General features: G+C 43.3%; 1 protein-coding gene across 1 annotated transcript in view; it reads left to right on the plus strand.

Moving 5' to 3' along the window:
• The window catches only part of LOC149445065 (vomeronasal type-2 receptor 26-like), a 35988-nt gene that overhangs the window by 10657 nt on the left and 4418 nt on the right, over positions 1–20913 (plus strand). Inside the window, exons 3-5 of the mRNA XM_089654242.1 lie at positions 985–1767; positions 5834–6067; positions 10762–10885. Of these exons, the coding sequence (XP_089510368.1) occupies positions 985–1767; positions 5834–6067; positions 10762–10885 (1141 nt within the window). The remainder of the gene's footprint in view (positions 1–984; positions 1768–5833; positions 6068–10761; positions 10886–20913) is intronic.

The following is a 20913-nucleotide window of genomic DNA, read 5'->3' on the forward strand; positions in this document are numbered from 1 at the left end:
CATGTACTGAGAGACACATGTAGACTAAGCTGGCCTCTTTCTGAAAATACTGGTAAATTGGCTTTTCTGGCTGGCCAGAATCAGTGATCCAGAGCAAGCAAATCACAAGAAATGTCAGGTCGCAGGCAGGTCCCATGATTTGCATAGTTTTTCTGGTGTTGTATAATTAACCTGAGTGGAAAGCCTGTCCCCTGCCAGCCTGCAGAAGGGTCTCTGTTCTCTGTATGAAAGCAATGGTCTCTCTGCAGAGGTCCAAAATGCCCACTGATAAGTCTGAACTATAGCTAATAATATATAATACCCTTGCTGATTGGAGAGCTATAGATCTGACCAGGGGCGGACTGACAACTCATGGGGCCCCTGGGCAATAGGGGATCATGGGGCCCCTGTGTCCTTGCCCAAACTCAAAAAAGCCTATGAAAAAGGTACCAGGGGCATCTCATGGGGCCCCCTACTGACCCGAGTTTCCAAATGGTCAGTCCGCCCCTGGATCTGACACTGCAAATACAATACACCCCTTCTGGGGCCAGTCTATAGCTTCAACTCAGAGAGCAAAGATCCTTCTCTACAGCATGGTGGCTGGGGGCAGGCATTTCTGCTCAGGCTCTGGCTGAATTTTATATAGAAAAAAAAGTAAGCCCCGGTTCACATCAATGTGACTTGTCATGCGACTTGTGAGTTCAAAGTTGCATCCCTCGTCCCATATTGGAACCATTCTAATCACTGCGACTCAAAAAAATTTTCCTGCACTCTTTTCTTGTGACTTCATTGCGGCCATCATTCATTCAAGTGGCAGCAAGCTGCAATGAAGTCACACATCATAGTCGGGCTTCTAAGTCGCACAACTTTAATCTGAAAGATCAGTTGTATTTTTAAATATTTGTACAGTGCGGTCTCTAAAGATAATTCCAATGGCAGCTGGGTATGAATGTAATCTGGAAGTATAGTCACATTATAGTTATTTATTAATCCTCCTCTTTGTAGATCAGCTATGGAGCCACCGATCGTTCATTAAGTGACAGACGGCTTTACCCGCATGTATTCAGGACCGTTCAGAATGATAATGTCCATTATTTAGCAATTTCCAAACTAGTGAAATATTTTGGCTGGAATTGGGTTGGAATACTTTTATCAGACAATGATAGCGGGGAGAATGAAGTGCAAATTCTGAAAAAACATTTGGCTTCCCAGGAGATTTGTGTGGCTTTTGAAAATAGAATGACTGAGGATCCTGCTACATATTATCAATGGAAGGAGACGCTTAGTAAAGTACCTTGTAAAGTTTTAATATTTTGTGGCTCCTTCACAAATGCTGCCTTTCAATACCTCCTTGCCTACTCTAGTATCAATGAAAACAATATGATTATCCTTCCCCCAGGCTGGACTTCAGATGAACTCAGGATGATAACACTATTCATCAGTTTTATAACAAGTTTGTCTTTAAAGTTTTTTGATCCACCAATTCTTAGAGATGAAATTGTGTTTGATGACGATCTATTGTCAAGGCATTCACAAACTAGTCTGCTGATGGATGATCTGACCATTTCATTGTACAACATGACATCAACTCAAAATGGAAACAATATTTATTTCCAAAATATTACAAGTTTTATACGTAGTTTCTTAATTTTCTTTCCTACAAAAATTGACAGAAGGATGCTTCACAGGGAACATGTACGAATGTATACTGCATTAGAAGCTATGGCTGAAGCTATACAGTTTTTGAACAAGTTTAATCACAGTTTTAATATTAACAGATTTAGTCAGGTAAAACAGTGTAGTGCTACAATTTCTCAATTATTTCATTGAATTTTTATATATAAACATAAGAAGGTTTTTTTAAGAATACATTGACCACACATTTCATTAACATTATTATACAGGATTTATATGGTGCCAACAGTTTGCTCAGCGCTTTACAATATAACGGGTGACAATACAGCAACAGTACAGTTAAATACAAGAGGGTTAGGAGGGCCCTGGGAGCTTACAATCTAAGAGGGAGGGGCTGGGGGTACAACAGGTAATAACTGTGGATGATGAACTGATAGGAGAAGTAGAAGATTCTGTTTCTAGCTGAAGGCAGGATAGGCTTCCCTGAAGAGATAGGTTTTCAGAGATCGCCCAAAAGTGGGAAGAGTAGGTGATAGATGGATATATTGGGGGTAGAGAGTTCCAGAGGATGGGTGAGGCTCTTGAAAAGTCCTGTAGAAAAGCATTAGGAGGAGATAAGGGAGCTGGAGAGCAGTAGGTCATGGGAGGAGCAGACAGGATGGTTTGGGTGATGTTTGGAGACAAGATTGGTTATGTAATTTAGGGCAGAGTTGTAAATGGCTTTATATGTTATTGTTAACTTTTTGAATTTTATTTGTTGGGCAATGGGAAGCCAGTGGACGGATTGGCAGAGAGGGGTGGAGGACACTGAGTAAAAATACTGCTTGAGGTAAGACTTGTCTCATGGTCTTACCTCAGTTATATTCTGCAATATTGGGGTTTTGGAACTCACTTCTTAACCTGGATCCCTTCTCTATAACCCCTCAGCTAGTGTTTGTTATTTGGATCACAAATCGGCCCTTTTCACAATATCTCAAGGCACCTGCCAAGGATGTCCGCTTTCACCATTACTCTTCACCCTAGCTATTGAACCTCTAGCCGTTTTGATCAGAGCGGATCCTGATATACGTGGACTTGAGATCGGTGGGTCTCACCACAAACTTTGTCTTTTCGTGGACGATATACTCCTTTTTTTGACTTCTCCACTGACCTCCGCCCCCACCTTACTCCGGCTTTTACAAGACTTTGTTAACATCTCCGGCCTTCAAGTTAACCCCCAAAAGTCGACGGTACTGAATATCTTCCTCTCCCCTCAGCAAATCTTGCATTTACAACAGGTTCCGCCATTTTTGTGGTCCCACCAGTCTATCCCCTATCTAGGCATTAAACTGACAGCTGACCTATCGGGCTTATATTCCACCAACTATTTACCAATGCTCACCCATCTTACTGGCCTTTTGCATAAATGGTCTTCATTGCCGCTGGCATGGATGGAAAGAATCACAGTGGTTAAAATGTCCATCTTGCCTAAGATACTATACCTATTTAGAGTCCTTCCCATCCCTGTCCCAGCACACTTTCTTTGCATTCTACAATGGAGTACCTACGCATATATCTGGGGTCCTATTCGCCCTCAAGTACCTTGTTTTACCATTCACAAGACCAAATTAATGGGTGGTCTAGGCCTCCTAGACTTTGCCAAATATTATCAAGCCGTGCATCTTGCGCAACTTCCGAAATATCATGCGAGACATGAGATTCCACAGTAGGTTGTTCTCAAATCAGTTTAGTGTGATCCTCTCTCAGTAGCCAACCTACCATGGCTTTGACCACCTGACTGTTGGGCACTCCAGAATCCGGTAACATCCCACTATATTTCCCTTTGGGACAGAATCAAATCCCGCTATCCCATCCAATTGCCGCACAACCCTCTTCTCTCAAACCTTCGGAACCTGGCCTTCCTTCCAGCCTGGTCTTCTCAACGTTCTTTCGTACATTGGTCCTCAGCAAACCTTATTTGAGCCCATCACTTTCTGACTAGCACTAGTATCAAGTCTTTCCCCTCCCTTCGTGAATAGCATTCTTTACCAGCGTCGGAAATCTTTATACCTCCAACTGAAGCACTTCTATACTCCTTTATCTACTAATTCGCGCTCCGTCAGCTCCATGACCTTCTTCAAAAATGCATGCAGGAAAGACCCACACAGGCAGGGCCTCATTTCTGCTCTCTACACTCTATTACTGAATTATCCCGGCTCTTCATATGTCGCTAAGTGGGAAAAGGATCTGGGATCCCAGCTGAGCTCTGACGATTGGGACCAAATCCTCCTCACAGAACATGGTAGCCGTTGAGACCAACTACAAGGTTCTGACTCAATGGTCCCTACTCTCGACAAGGATTGATAAATAGACCCCGGGTTACTCTCCAGACTATTTTCATGGCTGTGCGATGGTAGGAACATATCTCCATATCTCCATATTTGTTGTCCTGCCCAGCCATTTAAGTTTTTTGGGTTGAAATCTTCTGCATGCTATCTGCTCTTTTTTGCACAATCACTGTCGCCTACCCCAGCCATTGCCTTACTAAACCTGCAACCCTCCTTGATATCCAAGTCCCTATTCAAACTTCTTTTACAAGTCACTATAGCTGCCAAACAAATTGTAGCTAAATCTTGGAAATATCCTTCTCTGTGCGTTCCTGCAGTTTGGAACAAGGTGACATGCTAAAGTGGAAGCGACCATTACAGACACTGTCCCTAAATTCTTGTAAGTTTGGACCCCCTGGGTGGAACACTTCCTTCCTCTGAACTTTAATGAATAATTTCTCCTCCCCTAATAATCCCCTACTTCACCTATTGGTAGTCCAGTCCCAAGCCCCCCCCATTATTCTGGAAGTCACATGTTCTATCCTCTCCCCTCTCCTTGCTCGTCTTCTCTTACTCTAACCGTTCATTCTATTCCAATCCTCTCTTTTTGACTTCCGAGGAATCCGCTCTCAAGTCCTAGGAGCTCCACTCATTTGTTTACATATAATAATGCCTTGCTCCTTTTACAGTATAGTGCTTGAAACCCCAATAAAAAGTTTGAACAAGGAAAAGTCCTGGGTTCTTTCTTGGATACACAGAATATAATTGGATATAATATTTATAGGGAAAGTTGATCCAGGGAATATCCTCTCGGGGGATCAGGAATATTGCCTCTCGGGGGATCAGGAAGGAATTTTTTTCCCTGCAAGAGCAAATTGGATCGTGATTTGCTGGGTTTTTTTGCCTTCCTCTGGATCTACTGTTGGTGTAGGATTATAACTTTTATTTTTTTTTAATGGTTGAACTGGATGGACTTTTGTCTTTTTTCAGCCAGACTAACTATGTAACTATGTAACAAAAATAAAAGCTGATCAATGTAAGCACCACTGCCAGTGTAAAATGGTTTGTCCCATCACTGTAATTCAAACATCTGCAACAGAGCTTGTTCTTTTGAAAAACAACAGACTTACTGGCCACATCACCAGATGAAAATAGAAGAAAGCCTAAAAAAGAAGGCTAATGCAGCCATCACATCTAGGAATTGGTAAGCTGACATCCATTCATCAGGGTATTCTGATATTTTCACATCTCCTCCCAAGATGCAGGTCACTTCTTGCACTAGGGCTGAGGGCTCTGACCTGAGGCAGGGTGTGGTGATGTTCTCAGGAAGCTATGTACAACACCCTGCCGGTCCCTCCCACTAGCCATGATTTGTCTGCATTGCATAGGGATGCACAGGGACCCAGCGATGACATCAATGAGTCCGAAATAATGTATATAATATAAACAGAAAGATTTTAGTTACAAAAAATAAATAACATGTATCTAAAGGAGGATACAGAAACAAGGTAAAAGCAACATACTGTATAAAGAGTTTATGTTTCAATATTTTTATTAAATTTTTCAGAGAAAAAACAGGGAAGTGCGATATGTTTCATTCATACAGTATTACATTAGACGATATATATAGTTAAACATTTTTGTTGTTCCACCCAATGGTAGGTGGAGGTGTAGATCTTGTTTAGCAATATCATCAGATGTATTCATATATAGGTATGATGAACCTTGGTGGGGAGTTGGGTTGTTAGGGGGGTTTTGGTGGGGGAGGAGAGGATTGGAGGAGGAGGGATATAACTGGGTAATTGAAGAAATACCAGTCTTGGTTTGGGCGGTAATTCAACTAATAAAGTGTCATCATGTATAAAGAGTATAAACGTCCATGTTAACTTGTTTGAGGTTTTTCTTTCCTCCAGTTGTATAAATATGTGAAACAACTAAAAAATCCATTTAAGACGGCAGACAGAATGACCTTATTTGATGAAAATGGTGAATTTCCTTTCCACTACAAGATAGTAAATTGGATGAAGTCTGTCCGCCATCTTAGATTAAGGTCTACGGATGTTGGTTTCTACACACCATGGGCTAAAGAGGAGGACCAATTTCACATTGACCCCAACAACATAACATGGAGCGCAGCCAATAATACGGTGAGGAGGAGCACATGTGATTGTAATGTACAGCGCTGAGTGAACTATTGGCGCTTTATAAATACTGTATAATAATAATAATAATAATAATAATAATGAGACAATCACTTTTCATGACATTGGCCACCGATTGTACAGTTTCCACCACAAATGCATAACAATTACAGTCAAGCAGTTCCGTAGTGCTACCCGTGAAATTTATTTTTCTAAATATGATATTAGCCTTATCTGCCCTTCACATATCAGTATAAATACCACAGAAATTAAACAAGAAAATAAAATATTTTTTAGAGATTATTTCTTACTTATACTCCTGGATCAGGGGCTGACTGACCATTTGGAAACTCGGGCACTGCCCGAGGGCCCGGGGTCAGTAGGGGGCCCCATGAGATGTCCCTGGTACCTTTATCATAGGCTTTTTTGAGTTTGGGCAAGGACACAGGGGCCCCATGATCACCTATTGCCCGGGGGCCCCATGAGTTGTCAGTCCACCCCTGTCCTGGACTATGGGGTTCTCTATGAACAATGACTTCTGTCCTCCAGGATGGATGAAATGATTAAAAGTGTATCCAACCATAAGAGTGTTTTCTCTGTAAATATACCATTGGAAGCATTTTGTTATACCTGCTAAGGCAAGGCTGACACCATTCATTTTTTTTTTAATTGAAATATTTTTTTGTCTGACAATTACTCAGACATGCAACACTGTACCCAAATTCAATTACTATTATTTTTTGAGACATATTTTTCATGGGGGGTGTAAATGAAAAAATAGCAAAGTTTTGAAAAACTTTTATAATATTTTGCAAATAAATAATTTTTTTTCATAAATTTACGAAAATGCATTCTGCTACATTTTTTTGGTAAAAATAACACAAATCAGTGTATATTTTTTAGTCTGTGTGAAAGTTATAGAGTCTACAATCTAAGGTATACAGTATATACAGAGCATCCAGAAAGTATTCACAGCGCTTAACTTTTGCAACATTTTGTTATGTTCCGGCCTTATTCCAAAATGGATTCAATTATTTTTTTCCTCAACATTCTACAAACAATACCCCATAATGACAAGAAAGAAGTTAGTTTTGAAATCTTTGCAATTTATTAAAAAAAAAAAACCCATGTACATAAGTATTCACAGCCCCCCCCCCCCATGTACATAAGTATTCCCAGCCCCCCCATGTACATAAGTATTCACAGCCCCCCCCCCCATGTACATACGTATTCCCAGCCCCCCCCCCCCATGTACATAAGTAATCCCAGCCTTTGCTCAATAATTTGTTGAAGCCCTTTCAGCCTCAAGTCATTCTGAGTATGATGCTACAAGCTTGGCACATCTATTTTTGGGCAATTTCTCCCATTCTTTGCAGTACGTCTCAGTCTCCATCAGGTTGGATTGGGAGCATTGGTGCACAACCATTTTCAGATCTTTCCTGAGATGTTCATCAGGTTCAAGTCTGGGCTCTGGCTGCGCCACTCCAGGACATTCACAGAGTCGGTCCGTAGCCACTCCTTTGTTATGTTGGCTGTATGCTTAGGGTCTTTGTCCTGTTGTAAAATGAACCGCTGCCCCAGTCTAAGGACCAGAGCGCTCTGGAACAGGTTTTCATCAAGGATGTCTCTGTACATTGCTGCATTCATCTTTCATTCGATCCTGACTAGTCTCCCAGTTCCTGTCACTGAAAGCCATCCCCACGGCACAATGCTGCCATCGCCATGCTTCACTGTAGGGATGGTATTGGCCAGGTGGTGAGCAGTGCCTAGTTTCCTCCAGACATGACGCTTGGCATTCAGGCCAAAAAGTTCAATCTTTGTTTCATCAGACCAGAGAGTTTTGTTTCTTATAGTCTGAGAGTCCCTCAGGTGCCTTTTGGCAAACTCCAGGCAGGCTGCCATTTGCCTTTTACTGAGGAGTGGCTTCCGTCTGGTCACTCTACCATACAGACCTGATTGGTGGAGTGCTGCAGAGATGGTTGTTCTTCTGGAAGATTCTCCTCTCTCCACAGAGAAATGCTGGAGCTCTTTCAGAGTGACCATCGGGGGCTTGGTTACCTGCCTGGGTAAGGCCCTTCTCCCTCCACCGCTCATTTTGGCCGGGCGGTCCGCTCTAGGCAGATTCCCGGTGGCTCACAATTTCTTCCATTTATGGATGATGGAGGCCACTGTGCTCATTGGGACCTTCAATGCTGCAGAAATGTTTCTGTACCCTTCCCCTGATCTGTGCCTTGATACAATCCTGTCTTGGAGGTCTACGGACAATTCCTTGGACTTCATGGCTTGGTTTGCGCTCTGACATGCACTGTGACTTGTGGGACCTTCTATAGACAGGTTTATGCCTTTCCTAATCATGTCTAATCCACTGAATGTCCCACAGGTGGACTCCAATCAACTGAATGTCCCACAGGTGGACTCCAATCAACTGAATGTCCCACAGGTGGACTCCAATCCACTGAATGTCCCACAGGTGGACTCCAATCCACTGAATGTCCCACAGGTGGACTCCAATCCACTGAATGTCCCACAGGTGGACTCCAATCAACTGAATGTCCCACAGGTGGACTCCAATCCACTGAATGTCCCACAGGTGGACTCCAATCAAGTTGTGGAAACATTTCAAGGATGATCAGTGGGAACAGGATGCACCAGAGCTCAATTTTGAGTGTCATGGCAAAGGCTGTGAATACTTATGTACATGTGATTTTATTTAATTTTTTTATATTTAATAAATTGCAAAGATTTAAAAATGAACTTCTTTCACGTTGTCATTATGGATTATTGTCTGTAGAATGTTAAAGAAAAAATTATCTTGATCCATTTTGGAATAAGGCTGTAACATAACAAAATGTGGCAAAAGTTAAGCGCTGGGAATACTTTCTGGATGCTCTGTATCTGAAAATCAATTCTGATGTACTGACAGCCTATTTCTTGAAAAAATGCCAGGACAGTACAAATATCCCACAAACAAGCCTTTTTTGGAAAGCAGACATACAAAGCTATTTAATAAGAGGTATGGTGAGTTTTTTGTAGTTGTCTTTTTTTTGTCACAGTTTTTGGGAAAATGAAGAAAAATTTTAATTGTTTTAATTACATACTGTCATCAGAGCAGTACAGCGTTATCATATGACTGATGTGGCAGTGATCAGGCATACTGATTGGTGACAGTATATAAACAATTTAATAAATAAATAGAGAGAGATTTTTAAAAAATGTTTTCCTTCTTTCACAATTATTTTTTTCTTTGTACAATTTTTTCATTATATACTGTGACCAAAACATAACAGTGATACATAACTACTCTAGGGAGGTGATTTTTTTACATGTCATGTCAGTCATGATCTCTGCTATAAGCAGTCATTTGTGATAGCTGTGATCGTCCACAGCTATCATATGGTACAAGGCACTGTAATTTACCCTGTCTGTACCATGTTATCACTGTGACCATTTACAGAGATCATCACAATAGTACACAATGAATACCTATAAATGAAAGCCAATTATTGTGTACATTTGACATGTACCGGCCAAGTACAATAATCTGTTTTCACAGCGGGTGACAGATTGAGCAATGCAACTGCTAGAGTGCACAGGAGGTGAGTGACTGGTGGCCAGTCTTTTGGCTATAGACCAGGTGAGAGGTATTTAAAGTGCATGTAAACTCAAAATCATTTTTTTTTCAGTATGTTTGTCATCATGTGTCACTATATTCAAGTTTCATAATCATTTCATTTTTGTGAATCATAGTTACAAAGTCACATAGTTGCATAGTTAGTCTGGCTGAAAAAAGACAAAAACCCATCCAGTTCAACCATTAAAAAAATACGTTTTAATCCTCCACCCACAGTTGATCCAGAGGAAGGCAAAAAACCCAGCAAAGAATGATCCAATTTGCTCCTGCAGGCCCCCAGAAAATTCCTTCCTGATCCCCCGAGAGGCAATCGAATATTCCCTGGATAAACTTTCCCTATAAATGTTATATCCAGTTATATTCTGTGTATCCAAGAAAGAATCCAGGACTTTCCTACAGCAATCCACTGAGCTGGCCACAACCAACTCTTGAGAGAGTCTATTCCACATTCTCACAGCTCTTACTGTGAAGAAACCTTTTTGTGTTTGAAGATTAAATCTCTTTTCCTCCAGACGTAAAGAGCGCCCCCTTGTCCTCTGTGATGACCTCAGGGGGAATAACTACACCGAGTTCATACTTTTAAGCTTTTTACCCAGAGATCATGCCAGTACAGGGGCAGACTGACCATTTGGAAACGAGGGCCCAGGGTCAGTAGGGGGCCCCATGAGATGCCCCTGGTACCTTTTTCATAGGCTTTTTTGAGTTTGCGCAAGGCCACAGGGGCCCCATGATCCCCTATTGCCCGGGGCCCCATGAGTTGTCAGTCTGCCCCTGTGCCAGTAGCAGCACCTCCTGTAGCAGCCTACCATGAGTCCTCCTCCAGGGTGAGGCACTGGCTTAGTGTTGTCAGCCTGAAACAGGAAGTCTTGTTCCTGGCAGGATCTCCAGACTGTACACAGAGAGACAAGATGGCGGCTCTACTGAGAAATAGATTTGGGGATTGTATGCACTTTAAAGTGCAATGGAAGCCAATGGATAAGGAAATAAAGTACCATTTGGCCACACACTCTTATTGAACCTCCAATGGTATGTAACACAAGTAGACTTCATTTCTTTCACTTTCTTTTAGAAGCTGGAATCTCGGTGTGTGGACGCTTGTTTGCCCGGATACAGAAAAAAGCCAAAATCTTCAATGCACTCTTGCTGCTATGACTGTGCCCCATGTTCAGAAGGGCAAATATCCAATAAGACAGGTATATCTTATCTTACATATACAGTTTTATTTATGAATGGTTTTTAACTTTACATTGAAAGTCACAGATGTGGAAAAGCTGTAACTATTTAATACATACAGGACCGTGCATAAGTTATAGGCAGGTGCGAAGAAATGCTATAAAGTAGGAATGCTTTCAAAAATGCATATTTTATTTGTTTTGTTTTTTATCAAGTTACAAAATGCAAAGTGAACGAACAGGAAAGAAAGATGAATCAAATCGATATTTGGTGTGACTACCCTTTGGCTTCAAGCCAGGATCAATTCAATTCATCAAGCTCATTTGAAGAAGCAGAAAGAAACGGGCAATGTTGGGGACTGTAGACGTAATGGTCGGCCAAGATGAAAGACACATCATGCTTACTTCCATTCAATGTTAGAGGATGTCCAGCAGTGTCATCAGCACAGAATTGGTGGAAACCAGTAGGACCCAGGTACACTCGTCTACTGTCCGGAGAAGTGTGGCCAGAAGTATTCTTCATGGGAGAATTGCAGCCAAAAAGCCAGACCTCCAACATGGGAACAAAGCTAAACGACTCAACTATGTACAAAAACATAGGAAAAAAGCTGCAATATGGCAGCAGGTGCTTTAGACCGATGAGTGAAAATGTGAAATATCTGGCTGTAGCAGGAGGAAGTTTGTTCGCTTAAAGGCTGGAGAACGGTACAATAACAAGTGTCTGCAGGCAACTGTGAAGCATGGTAGAGGTTCCTTGCAAATGTGGGGCTGCATTTTTGCAAATGGAGTTGAAGATTTGGTCAGATCAGTGGTGTCCTCAACCTTAAGGAATGCAGACAGATACTTATCCATCATGCCATACCATCAGGGAGGCGTGTGATTGGCCCCACATATATTCTGCAACAAGACAATGACCCCAAACATACAGCCAATGTCATTAAGAACTATCTTCAGTGTAAAGAAGATCAAGGAGTCCTGGAAGTGATGGTTTGGCCCCCATAGAGCCCTGATCTCAACATATCAAGTCTGCCTGAGATTACATGAAGAGACAGAAGGATTTGAGGCAGTTTACATCCACAGAAGACCTGTGGTTAGTTCTCCAAGATGTTTGAAAAAACCTACCTGCCAAGTTCCTTATAAAATTGTGTGCAAGTGTCCCTAGAAGAATTGATGCTGTATTGAACGCAACGGGTAGTCACACCAAATATTGCCTTGATTTGGATTTCTCTTCTGTTCATTTACTTTCCTTTTTATTTTAATTAATAAAATAAACTATTAACACTTCTATTTCGGATAGTATTCCTCATTTACAGCATTTTTTCACAACTGCCGAAAGCATTTGCACTGTACTTTATATATATATATATATATATCTCATCAGGAATACGTGAACTGTCAAAGGTGAGTACTCTCCTGCAACTCACTTCCTCAGTCTCTTACTGGATTTCCTGACCCACATATATCAAAATGGGTCTAATAAAGCTTCACCGCACCCCCATCTCTGAGTCCTCTGTTCCTTCCAATAGTGCTTTCACTTCAGTGTTTCCACATCTTCCACAGAAACAATTGAGTTCTGTCCGTGATACTTTTTTTATTTGCACTAACATACAATTTTGAGGACAAGCTTTCGGGGTCTGTCCCATTCTTCAGGTCCAAGCAGTACTAAAACAAAGATTTAGCAGAATGTTAGAAGAGATGTGGGGGATGGGAAAAAAAAAGAGAACAGAGATAAGACACAGCAAAAGCAAAGTCTGGGGGGGGGGGACAACACTCACAGAGGCAGTCATGCTTGAGGTGATAGTCATAAAACTGTTGGATAATGACTGAGGAATCCCATGTCCAAATTAAGGCTGTTATCTCTTGTGTCATATAGAATTATCATTCTTAGTTCAAAAGATTTTCTTTCCTGAATGCATTTGAAATTTCCTTTGCTCATCCTGTTCTTCCTTGCACAAAGGAGCAGATACTGGTCCTGCTGATGGGATAAGGACCTTCTATGGACCTGTCCAGCTCTCCTAGAGTAACTGCCTGTCTCCTGGAATCTCCTCCATGCTCTTGAGACTGTGCTGGGAGGCACAGCAAACCTTCTGGTAATGGCACGTTTGATGTGCCATCCTGGAAGACTTGGACTGCCTGTGCAACCTCTGTAGGGTCCAGGTATGGCCTCATGCTACCAGTAGTGACACTGACTCTAGCCAAATGCAAAACTAGTGAAGAACAGTCAGAAAAGGGATACAAATGTCAGTGGCCTCCACCTGTAAAGCCATTCTTGTTTTGGGGGTCATCTCATTGTTGCCCATCTAGTGCACCTGTTGTTAATGTCATTAACACCAAAGCAGCTGAAACTGATGAACAACCCCCTCTGCGACCTACCTGACCAGATCCATATCCCAGGAGTTTCATTGACTTGATGCTAGACTCTGATTACAAAGTCTTCCTTTAATTTTTTTGAGCCGTGTATATTTGTATGTACACTCACCAGTCACTGTATTAGGTATACCTTGCTCTTATTGGGTTGGACCCCCTTTTGCCTTTAGAACTGCCCTAATTCTTCATGGCATAGATTCAACAAGATGTTGGAAACATTCCTCAGAGATTTGGGTCCATAATGACATGATAGCATTGTTAAATTGTTGCAGACTTGTCGGCTGCACATCCATGATGCAAATCTCCCATTCCACCACATCCCAAAAGTGCTGAGATATGGTGACTGTGGAGACCACTGTATACATCATGTTCAAAAAATCAGTTTGAGATGATTTGAGCTTTGTGACATGGTGCTTTATCTTGCTGGAAGTAGCCATCAGAAGATGGGGACACTGTAATTACAGTATAAAGGGATGGACATGGTCAGCAACAATACTCAGGTAGGCTGTGGCGTTTGGTACTTGTGGGCTCAAAGTGTGCCAAGAAAATATCCCTCACACCATTATACCACCAGCCTTAACCATTGATACAAGGCAGGATGGATCCATGCTTTCATGTTGTTTACCCCAATTTCTGACCCCACCATCTGAATGTCACAGCTAAAATCCAGACTCATCAGACCAGTCCAATTTTGGTGAGCTTGTGGGAATTATAGCCTCTGTTTCCTGTTCTTAGCTGACCCGGTGTAGTCTTCTGCTGATTTAGCCCATCTGATTCAAGATTCGATGTGTTATGCATTCAGAGATGGTATTCTGCATACCTTGGTTGTAACGAGCGATTATTTGAGTTACTGTTGCCTTTTTATCATCTCGAACCAGTCTTCCCATTCTCCTCTGACCTCTGACCTCAACAAGGCATTTTCATCCACATAACTGCCACTTAGATATTTTCTCTTTTTTGGACCATTCTCTGTAAACCCTAGATGTGGTTGTGCGTGAAAATCCCAGTAGATCAGCAGTTTTTGAAATATTCAGACCAGCCTATCTGGCACCAACAACTATGCCATGTTCAAAGTCACTTAAATCCCCTTTCTTACACACTCTGATGCTCGGCTTGAACTTCAGCAAGTCATCTTCACCACATCTAGATGCCTAAATGCATTGAGTTGCTGCCATGTGATTGGCTGATTTGAAATTTGTGTTAAACAATTGAACAGGTGGGCCTAATAAAGAAGCCAGTGAGTGTATATCTATACCATACTCTAGTGGTGCAGATTATACCATGTGGGAGGGTGTAATACTACTCGTAGCCTACAAGTTTTTGGACTCTTGAGGGAAACCCTCATGTATACAGAGATAGAGTTCAGACTAACTACAGAAAGTTCACTTGGCTCTTATCAGGTTAAGATCCTAGCACTGAGATTTAGAGCTTTCAGTAAAGTCCATAAAATATATGTAAGATATCTTTTAACCCCCCTGGCGGTATTCCCGAGTGTAGCTCGGGGTAAAGTTTCAGCACCACAAGCGGTAACCCCCCCTGAGCTACACTCGGTAATACCCTGCAGAGCTGCTCCGAGATCTCTTCTGCACTCACCTTGTCTTGCGCTCCTGTGATGTCCCCCCTGCAGCGTCCCAGGAAATGTCCTCCGGCAGATTTCGGCATCTGTCTTCTGGGTTCCGGTCCCTGCGGACGTATGGGATGTACTGGGGACGGAACTGGCGGGAAATTTGAAAACTGTAAAAGGGACATTCACTAAATTTACTAAAATCTGATAGTATTCCATTCCTGTATCAAACCATTTCACATACATTTTGTCCCGAGTGCTTTGTCCGGCGCCCTGTCTGCATTTTTACTGTTCTTTCTGCCTGGAAACTGAGAAACGTCCATGGCGTCCAAAAAGCGTCCCTTTAGGTCAGACGCGGTTTTAGACCGGCTAGAGAACAGCGATAGTAAATCAGAATTGAGTGATAATGATTCGTGGGGGAAATTCCTCATCAGATACTGAAAACGATTCTGCGACTGAGCTCAGCGATGTGCCAACTTGGCGCTATATTTCACATTTCAGTGTTTTTGGTTTGATTATATTATTGAATTAACCTCCTTGGCGGTATTCCCGAGTGTAGCTCGGGGTAACATTTCAGTACCAAGAGCGGTGACCCCGAGCTACACTCGGGAATACCATGCGGCACTGCTCCGGCATGTATTCCTCACTTACCTTGTCCTTCGCTCCCACGATGTGTCCCCTGCAGCATCCCCGGCCATCTCCTCCGGCCGATGCCGGCATCCGGCTTCTGTGTCCTGTCCCTGTGACGTCGGGACGTACGGGCGCCGCCGCCGCCCGTGGCGGGAAATTTAAAAATTTTAAAAAATGTCATTTTTTTTTTTACATTTTACATAGTAAAACATTGCTGTCTCAACCAATTTCACATACATTTTGTCCCGAGTGCTTTGTCCTGCGCCCTGCCTGCATTTTGACTGTTCTTTCTGCCTGGAAACTTAGAAACGTCCATGGCGTCCAAAAAGCGTCCCTTTAGGTCAGACGCGGTTTTAGACCGGCTAGAGAACAGCGATAGTAAATCAGAACCACTTGCAGAATTGAGTGATAATGATTGGTGGGGGAAATTCCTCATCAGACACTGAAAACGATTCTGCGACTGAGCTCAGTGATGTGTGAACTTATTGTGGCGCTATATTTCAAATTTCAGTGTTTTTGGTTTGATTATATTATTGAATTAAATGTATTATTATTATATTATTATTTTTTGTGATTATTTATTATATTATAATTTATGATTTCGTGTTTCAAATTTTAACATACCCGGGATGTTTACTAGACTCTTGTTCGGACAGATTTCAGTGAGTTATTCCTAAAAATTACAGCCTACAATAAAAAAACTACATTATTCCATGGAAAAAAATGGTACCGCTTTCAGCACCAAAAATCGGAAAGAATCATACCGCCAGGGAGGTTAAATGTATTATTATATTATTATTTTTTATGATTATTTATTAAATTATATATTATGATTTTGTGTTTAAAATTGTATCCTACCCGGGATGTTTACTAAGCTCTTGTTCCGACAGATTTTACTGAGTTATTCCTAAGAATTACAGGCCTACAATAAAAAAAAATACATATTTCCATGCAAAAAAATGTACTGCTTTGAGCACAGAAATATGGACATAATCAGACCGCTAGGGAGGCTACAGCTGAAAAGTAACTTCCCCCAAAAAAACCCTCCTCTGCCCCTCCCTACAAAGTCCTCCCCAGGATTTTTTAATTAAACACCTTATACTTGACTTTCTTGTTGCAGTCCTCAGGCTGGTGATTTCACCTTCTCTTCTTCAGCGAAAGCTGTGAATGGTTCCTCCACAGGGACCAAAATGCTCTCATAACACTAAGCCCAGGATTACTATGCACACAGGCTGCCCTATATCGTCCTCTCAGATGGATTTCCATTATCAGTGAACGTATCTTCCAAGGTTTGATCACAGGGGGTTTGTTGAGTCCTGCATGAGTTTCCATGAATTCCACAAACTTAAACTCAATATTGGACCTCATTGAAGTCTGGGGGGGGGGGGGGGGGAATCTTGATACTACATTCTGCCTAATTTCAAAGATAATAGGTTAATATCTTGTGAAAAAATGGCATGGGTGGTTGGCTAACAAACCAAAAATAAATAAATAAATAAATCCATGAGAGATGCTTTAAAGCTGTATGTGATATAATGAAACACTGTAGATTTACTGGACATTTCCAGCAGCACCATATTCTGCATTAGGTCTCATTCAGGAGGTCTGTTAGTGCCATCCTCCAGGCTGAGCCTTTGGCAGCAGCGTGTGCTTCCACTTTAACCCCTCGCCTACCAGGCACTTATACCCCCTTATTTACCAGGCCAATTTTCAGCTTTCAGCGCTGCCGCACTTTGATTGACAATTGTGCGGTCATGCAACATTGTACCCATATGAAATTTTGATCATTTTTTTCTCACAAATAGAGCTTTCTTTTGGTGGTATTTAATTGCCACTGGGCACTTTACTTTTTGCGCTATAAATAAAAAAAGTGCAAAAAGTTTGAAAAAAAAAAAAATTTCTTTGTTTCTATTATGCTTGAGGTGATTGTAGCCGTATTAGTGCATTTGCAACAGAAACAATTGAGTTCTGTCCGTGATACTTTTTTTATTTGCACTAACATACAATTTTGAAGACAAGCTTTCGGGGTATGTCCCCTTCTTCAAAGTCCAAGCAGTACTATACAAATCACAAAGTTTAAGCAGAATGTTAGAAGGGATTGAGAAAAAAAAAAAAAAAAAAAAGGGCTACAGATAAGATACATCAAAAGCGAGGGGGGGATACAACACTCACACAGAGGGGGTCAAGTTTTAGCTAATAGATGGTCATAAAGCTGTTGGATAATGGTTGAGGAATCCCATGTCCAAATTAAGACCGTTATCTTGTGGGGGGTGATGAAGATTTTTTTTTTTTACACTGATTGCTTTTTTTTACACTGATTGCATAAAGGCTGCAAAATCAATAATTTCTCCTTCTCTCTGGCTGCATTCTTGCACTCATTGAGAAGTACTGAGTGAGCTGTGATTGGTCACAGCTTGTCACATGGTACAAGTCTGTTGTGAATAGTCTTGTACCATGTGACCTCTGTGATCATTCACAGATTTCACACGTAGGAAGCAATGATGTCACACGTGACATCTTGCTTACTACTTTGCATGTGATCACTGATTGGCCAATCAGTGATCACATGATCGGGACCTTGTACAGAGGTCCCGTCCGATGATCAGTGTTTCACTGTGTCCGGAGGACACAGCGGGCACCGGATCGCGGTGCTACGCACTCCCAGGGAGCGCGCACAAGCAGGGTGCGAGGAGGCCGTTTGTAAACGGCCACCCGACCCTGCAGTGCCACCGTCCGGCCGTTTATATGCAACGGCCGGTCAGGAAGTGGTTAAACATTCTGAAAAAAAGCTATGGGGGGTCCCCCCCTATCCATACCAGGGCCTTTGGGTATACTACCTCATAGGGCTACTCCATACTCATTCACATAGGGAAAGGCTGAGATCTGGGGGTCCCCTCATTAAAAGGGTTTCCAGATTCTTATAAGTCACCCCCCTGCACCCCCACTGCCACCAGACCAGGGTTGTAGGGAAGAAGCCCTTGTTCTCATTTACACGGGGGACTACACCCAAACACCCCCCCCCATATTGAGGGCACGCGGCCTGATATGGTTTGGGGGGCTTGCTCACACCCCCCACTTGCCTGGTCTGCGGGCTGCAAGCTCAGATAAAGATCTGGTATGGATTTTGGAGGGGACCCCCACAATTTTATTTAGTTTGGCATGAAGTTCCCCTTAAACTCCATATCAGATCTCAAGAGCTTGGTATGGATTGGGGGGGCCCACACCATTTTTTTCTCGATTTTGAATTGCAGGCTATGGTTTTGTTTATATTCATAATTCATTGGAGAATGAATATATGAAATTAAACTGAATGAATTTCAATGAAATGTGTTACTATTTCATTCAGAGATTTGGATACATCTGAAATTCCGAATAACTAAACATTATTCCGAATTTTTATTCGGACCCAAACAAATGTCTAATAAACATTAGAGTGCATTATTTGAAAGACAATAGGCGCAGATATTGTTCAGTGTCTGGACAAGATGTAAGAAGTTTGGCAAGGTTACAATGTACAGTTGCAAGAAAAAGTATGTGAACCCCCCCTCCCTATCCTTCTCCTCCTTCGAGGCCCACTGTGTCCGACTATTCTCCCCAACCCCCCTGAAGATTGCTGTGATATACCGGCCTCCTGGATCCATACCCCGCTTCCTGGAAGACTTCTCCTCCTGGCTACCCTTCTTCCTCTCCTCTGAGCTACCCACCATCATTCTTGGGGATTTCAACATCCCTGTCAACCTTGACAACCCAGACACAGCCCGTCTCCTCCACTTAACCTCCTCCTTTGCACTTGCACAGTGCATACAATCCACCACCCACTCCGACGGGAATATCCTTGATCTTGTCTTCTCCAACCGCTGTGCTCCCCACAACCTCACTAACACCCCCTTCCCTCTCTCTGACCACAACCTGATCACCTTCTCTATCTCCTCGTCCTCCAACGCCTACCCCTCCAAATGCCACACTACTACCAGCCGTAACCTCCGCAACCTTAACCCTGCCCCCCTCCACTCTGCAGCTGATCAACTCCACGACCGCATCCTCCCCCTGTCCTGCCCCGACTTGGCTATGACTGCCTACAACAACGCGCTGTCAGCAGCCCTTGACTCACTAGCGCCTTTAACCACACGCAACATCAGACTCCGACCGCTCCAGCCCTGGCAGACTGATCACACCAAAACCCTCAAACGACGCAGTCGTGCCCTGGAACGACTATGGCGCAAAACAAAATCCCAACAAGCTTTCACCTGCTACAAATCTGCCTTCCGCACCTACACCTCCTCCCTCCACGCAGCCAAACAAGCCTACTTCCTGACCCTCATCAAGGCCCTCTCCTCCAATCCTCGCCGACTCTTCTCCACCTTCAACTCTCTACTCTCTCCACCCCCACCTCCACCCAGCACCTCAATCACCGCCCTTGAGATTGCCAATCACTTAAAAAACAAGATTGACACAATTCGCAAGGACATTGCCGCAACTCACACGCCCTCTCAACCCGTCCCCTCTCACACAGCTACCCCCTCATCCCCCCTCCCCCTCGACATTACCCGCAGGGACTTCGTCACTGCTCAAACTCCCTCCAACCCCGTTCCCCCTCACTCTGCTACCCCCTCATCACCCCTCTCCCACGGCCCCACCACTGCTCTGACCTCCACTCCCACCCCACCCTACATTCCTCATACTGAAGCTCCCCCAACACTCCACACCTTTGACCTTACTACCATCGAGGAAGTCTCCAAGATCCTCTCTGATGCCCGCCTCACCACCTGCCCCCTCGACCCTATCCCCTCACAATTCCTACGACCTCCCTCCCCCTCCATCCTACGCTCCCTCACCCACATCTTTAATCTCTCCCTCTCCTCCGGCACTTTCCCCTCCCCACTGAAGCATGCACACATCATCCCCATACTTAAAAAGCCCTCCCTGGACCCCAATGACCCGAACAACCTCAGACCCATCTCCCTGCTCCCACTTACATCTAAACTCCTCGAGCGTCTCATCTACACCCGCCTATGCTCTCACCTCAACGACAACAACCTCCTCGATCCCCTACAGTCTGGCTTCCGCCCCCTACACTCCACCGAAACTGCCTTACTCAAACTCTCCAACGACCTTCTAACCGCCAAAGCTAATGGCCACTATTCAGTGCTCCTACTCCTTGACCTCTCTGCGGCCTTCGACACAGTTGACCACCCCCTCCTCCTCAAAATACTACACTCCCTCGGCCTCAGAGATTCTGCTCTCTCCTGGCTCTCATCCTACCTGTCACAACGCTCTTTCAGCGTTACCTATAATGCTACCACCTCCCCCTCACTCCCCCTCTCTGTTGGGGTCCCTCAAGGCTCTGTCCTTGGGCCCCTTCTCTTCTCCATCTACACCTCCTCCCTTGGCCAACTCATACACTCTCACGGCTTCAACTACCACCTCTATGCCGACGACACACAAATCTATCTCTCAACCCCCCACCTCACCCCCTCGGTCTCTGCCC

The sequence above is a fragment of the Staurois parvus genome, unplaced genomic scaffold, assembly GCF_062004578.1.
Source record: "Staurois parvus isolate SC_StPar_1 unplaced genomic scaffold, SC_StPar_1.0 ptg000747l, whole genome shotgun sequence".
NCBI classification, from domain to species: domain Eukaryota; kingdom Metazoa; phylum Chordata; class Amphibia; order Anura; family Ranidae; genus Staurois; species Staurois parvus.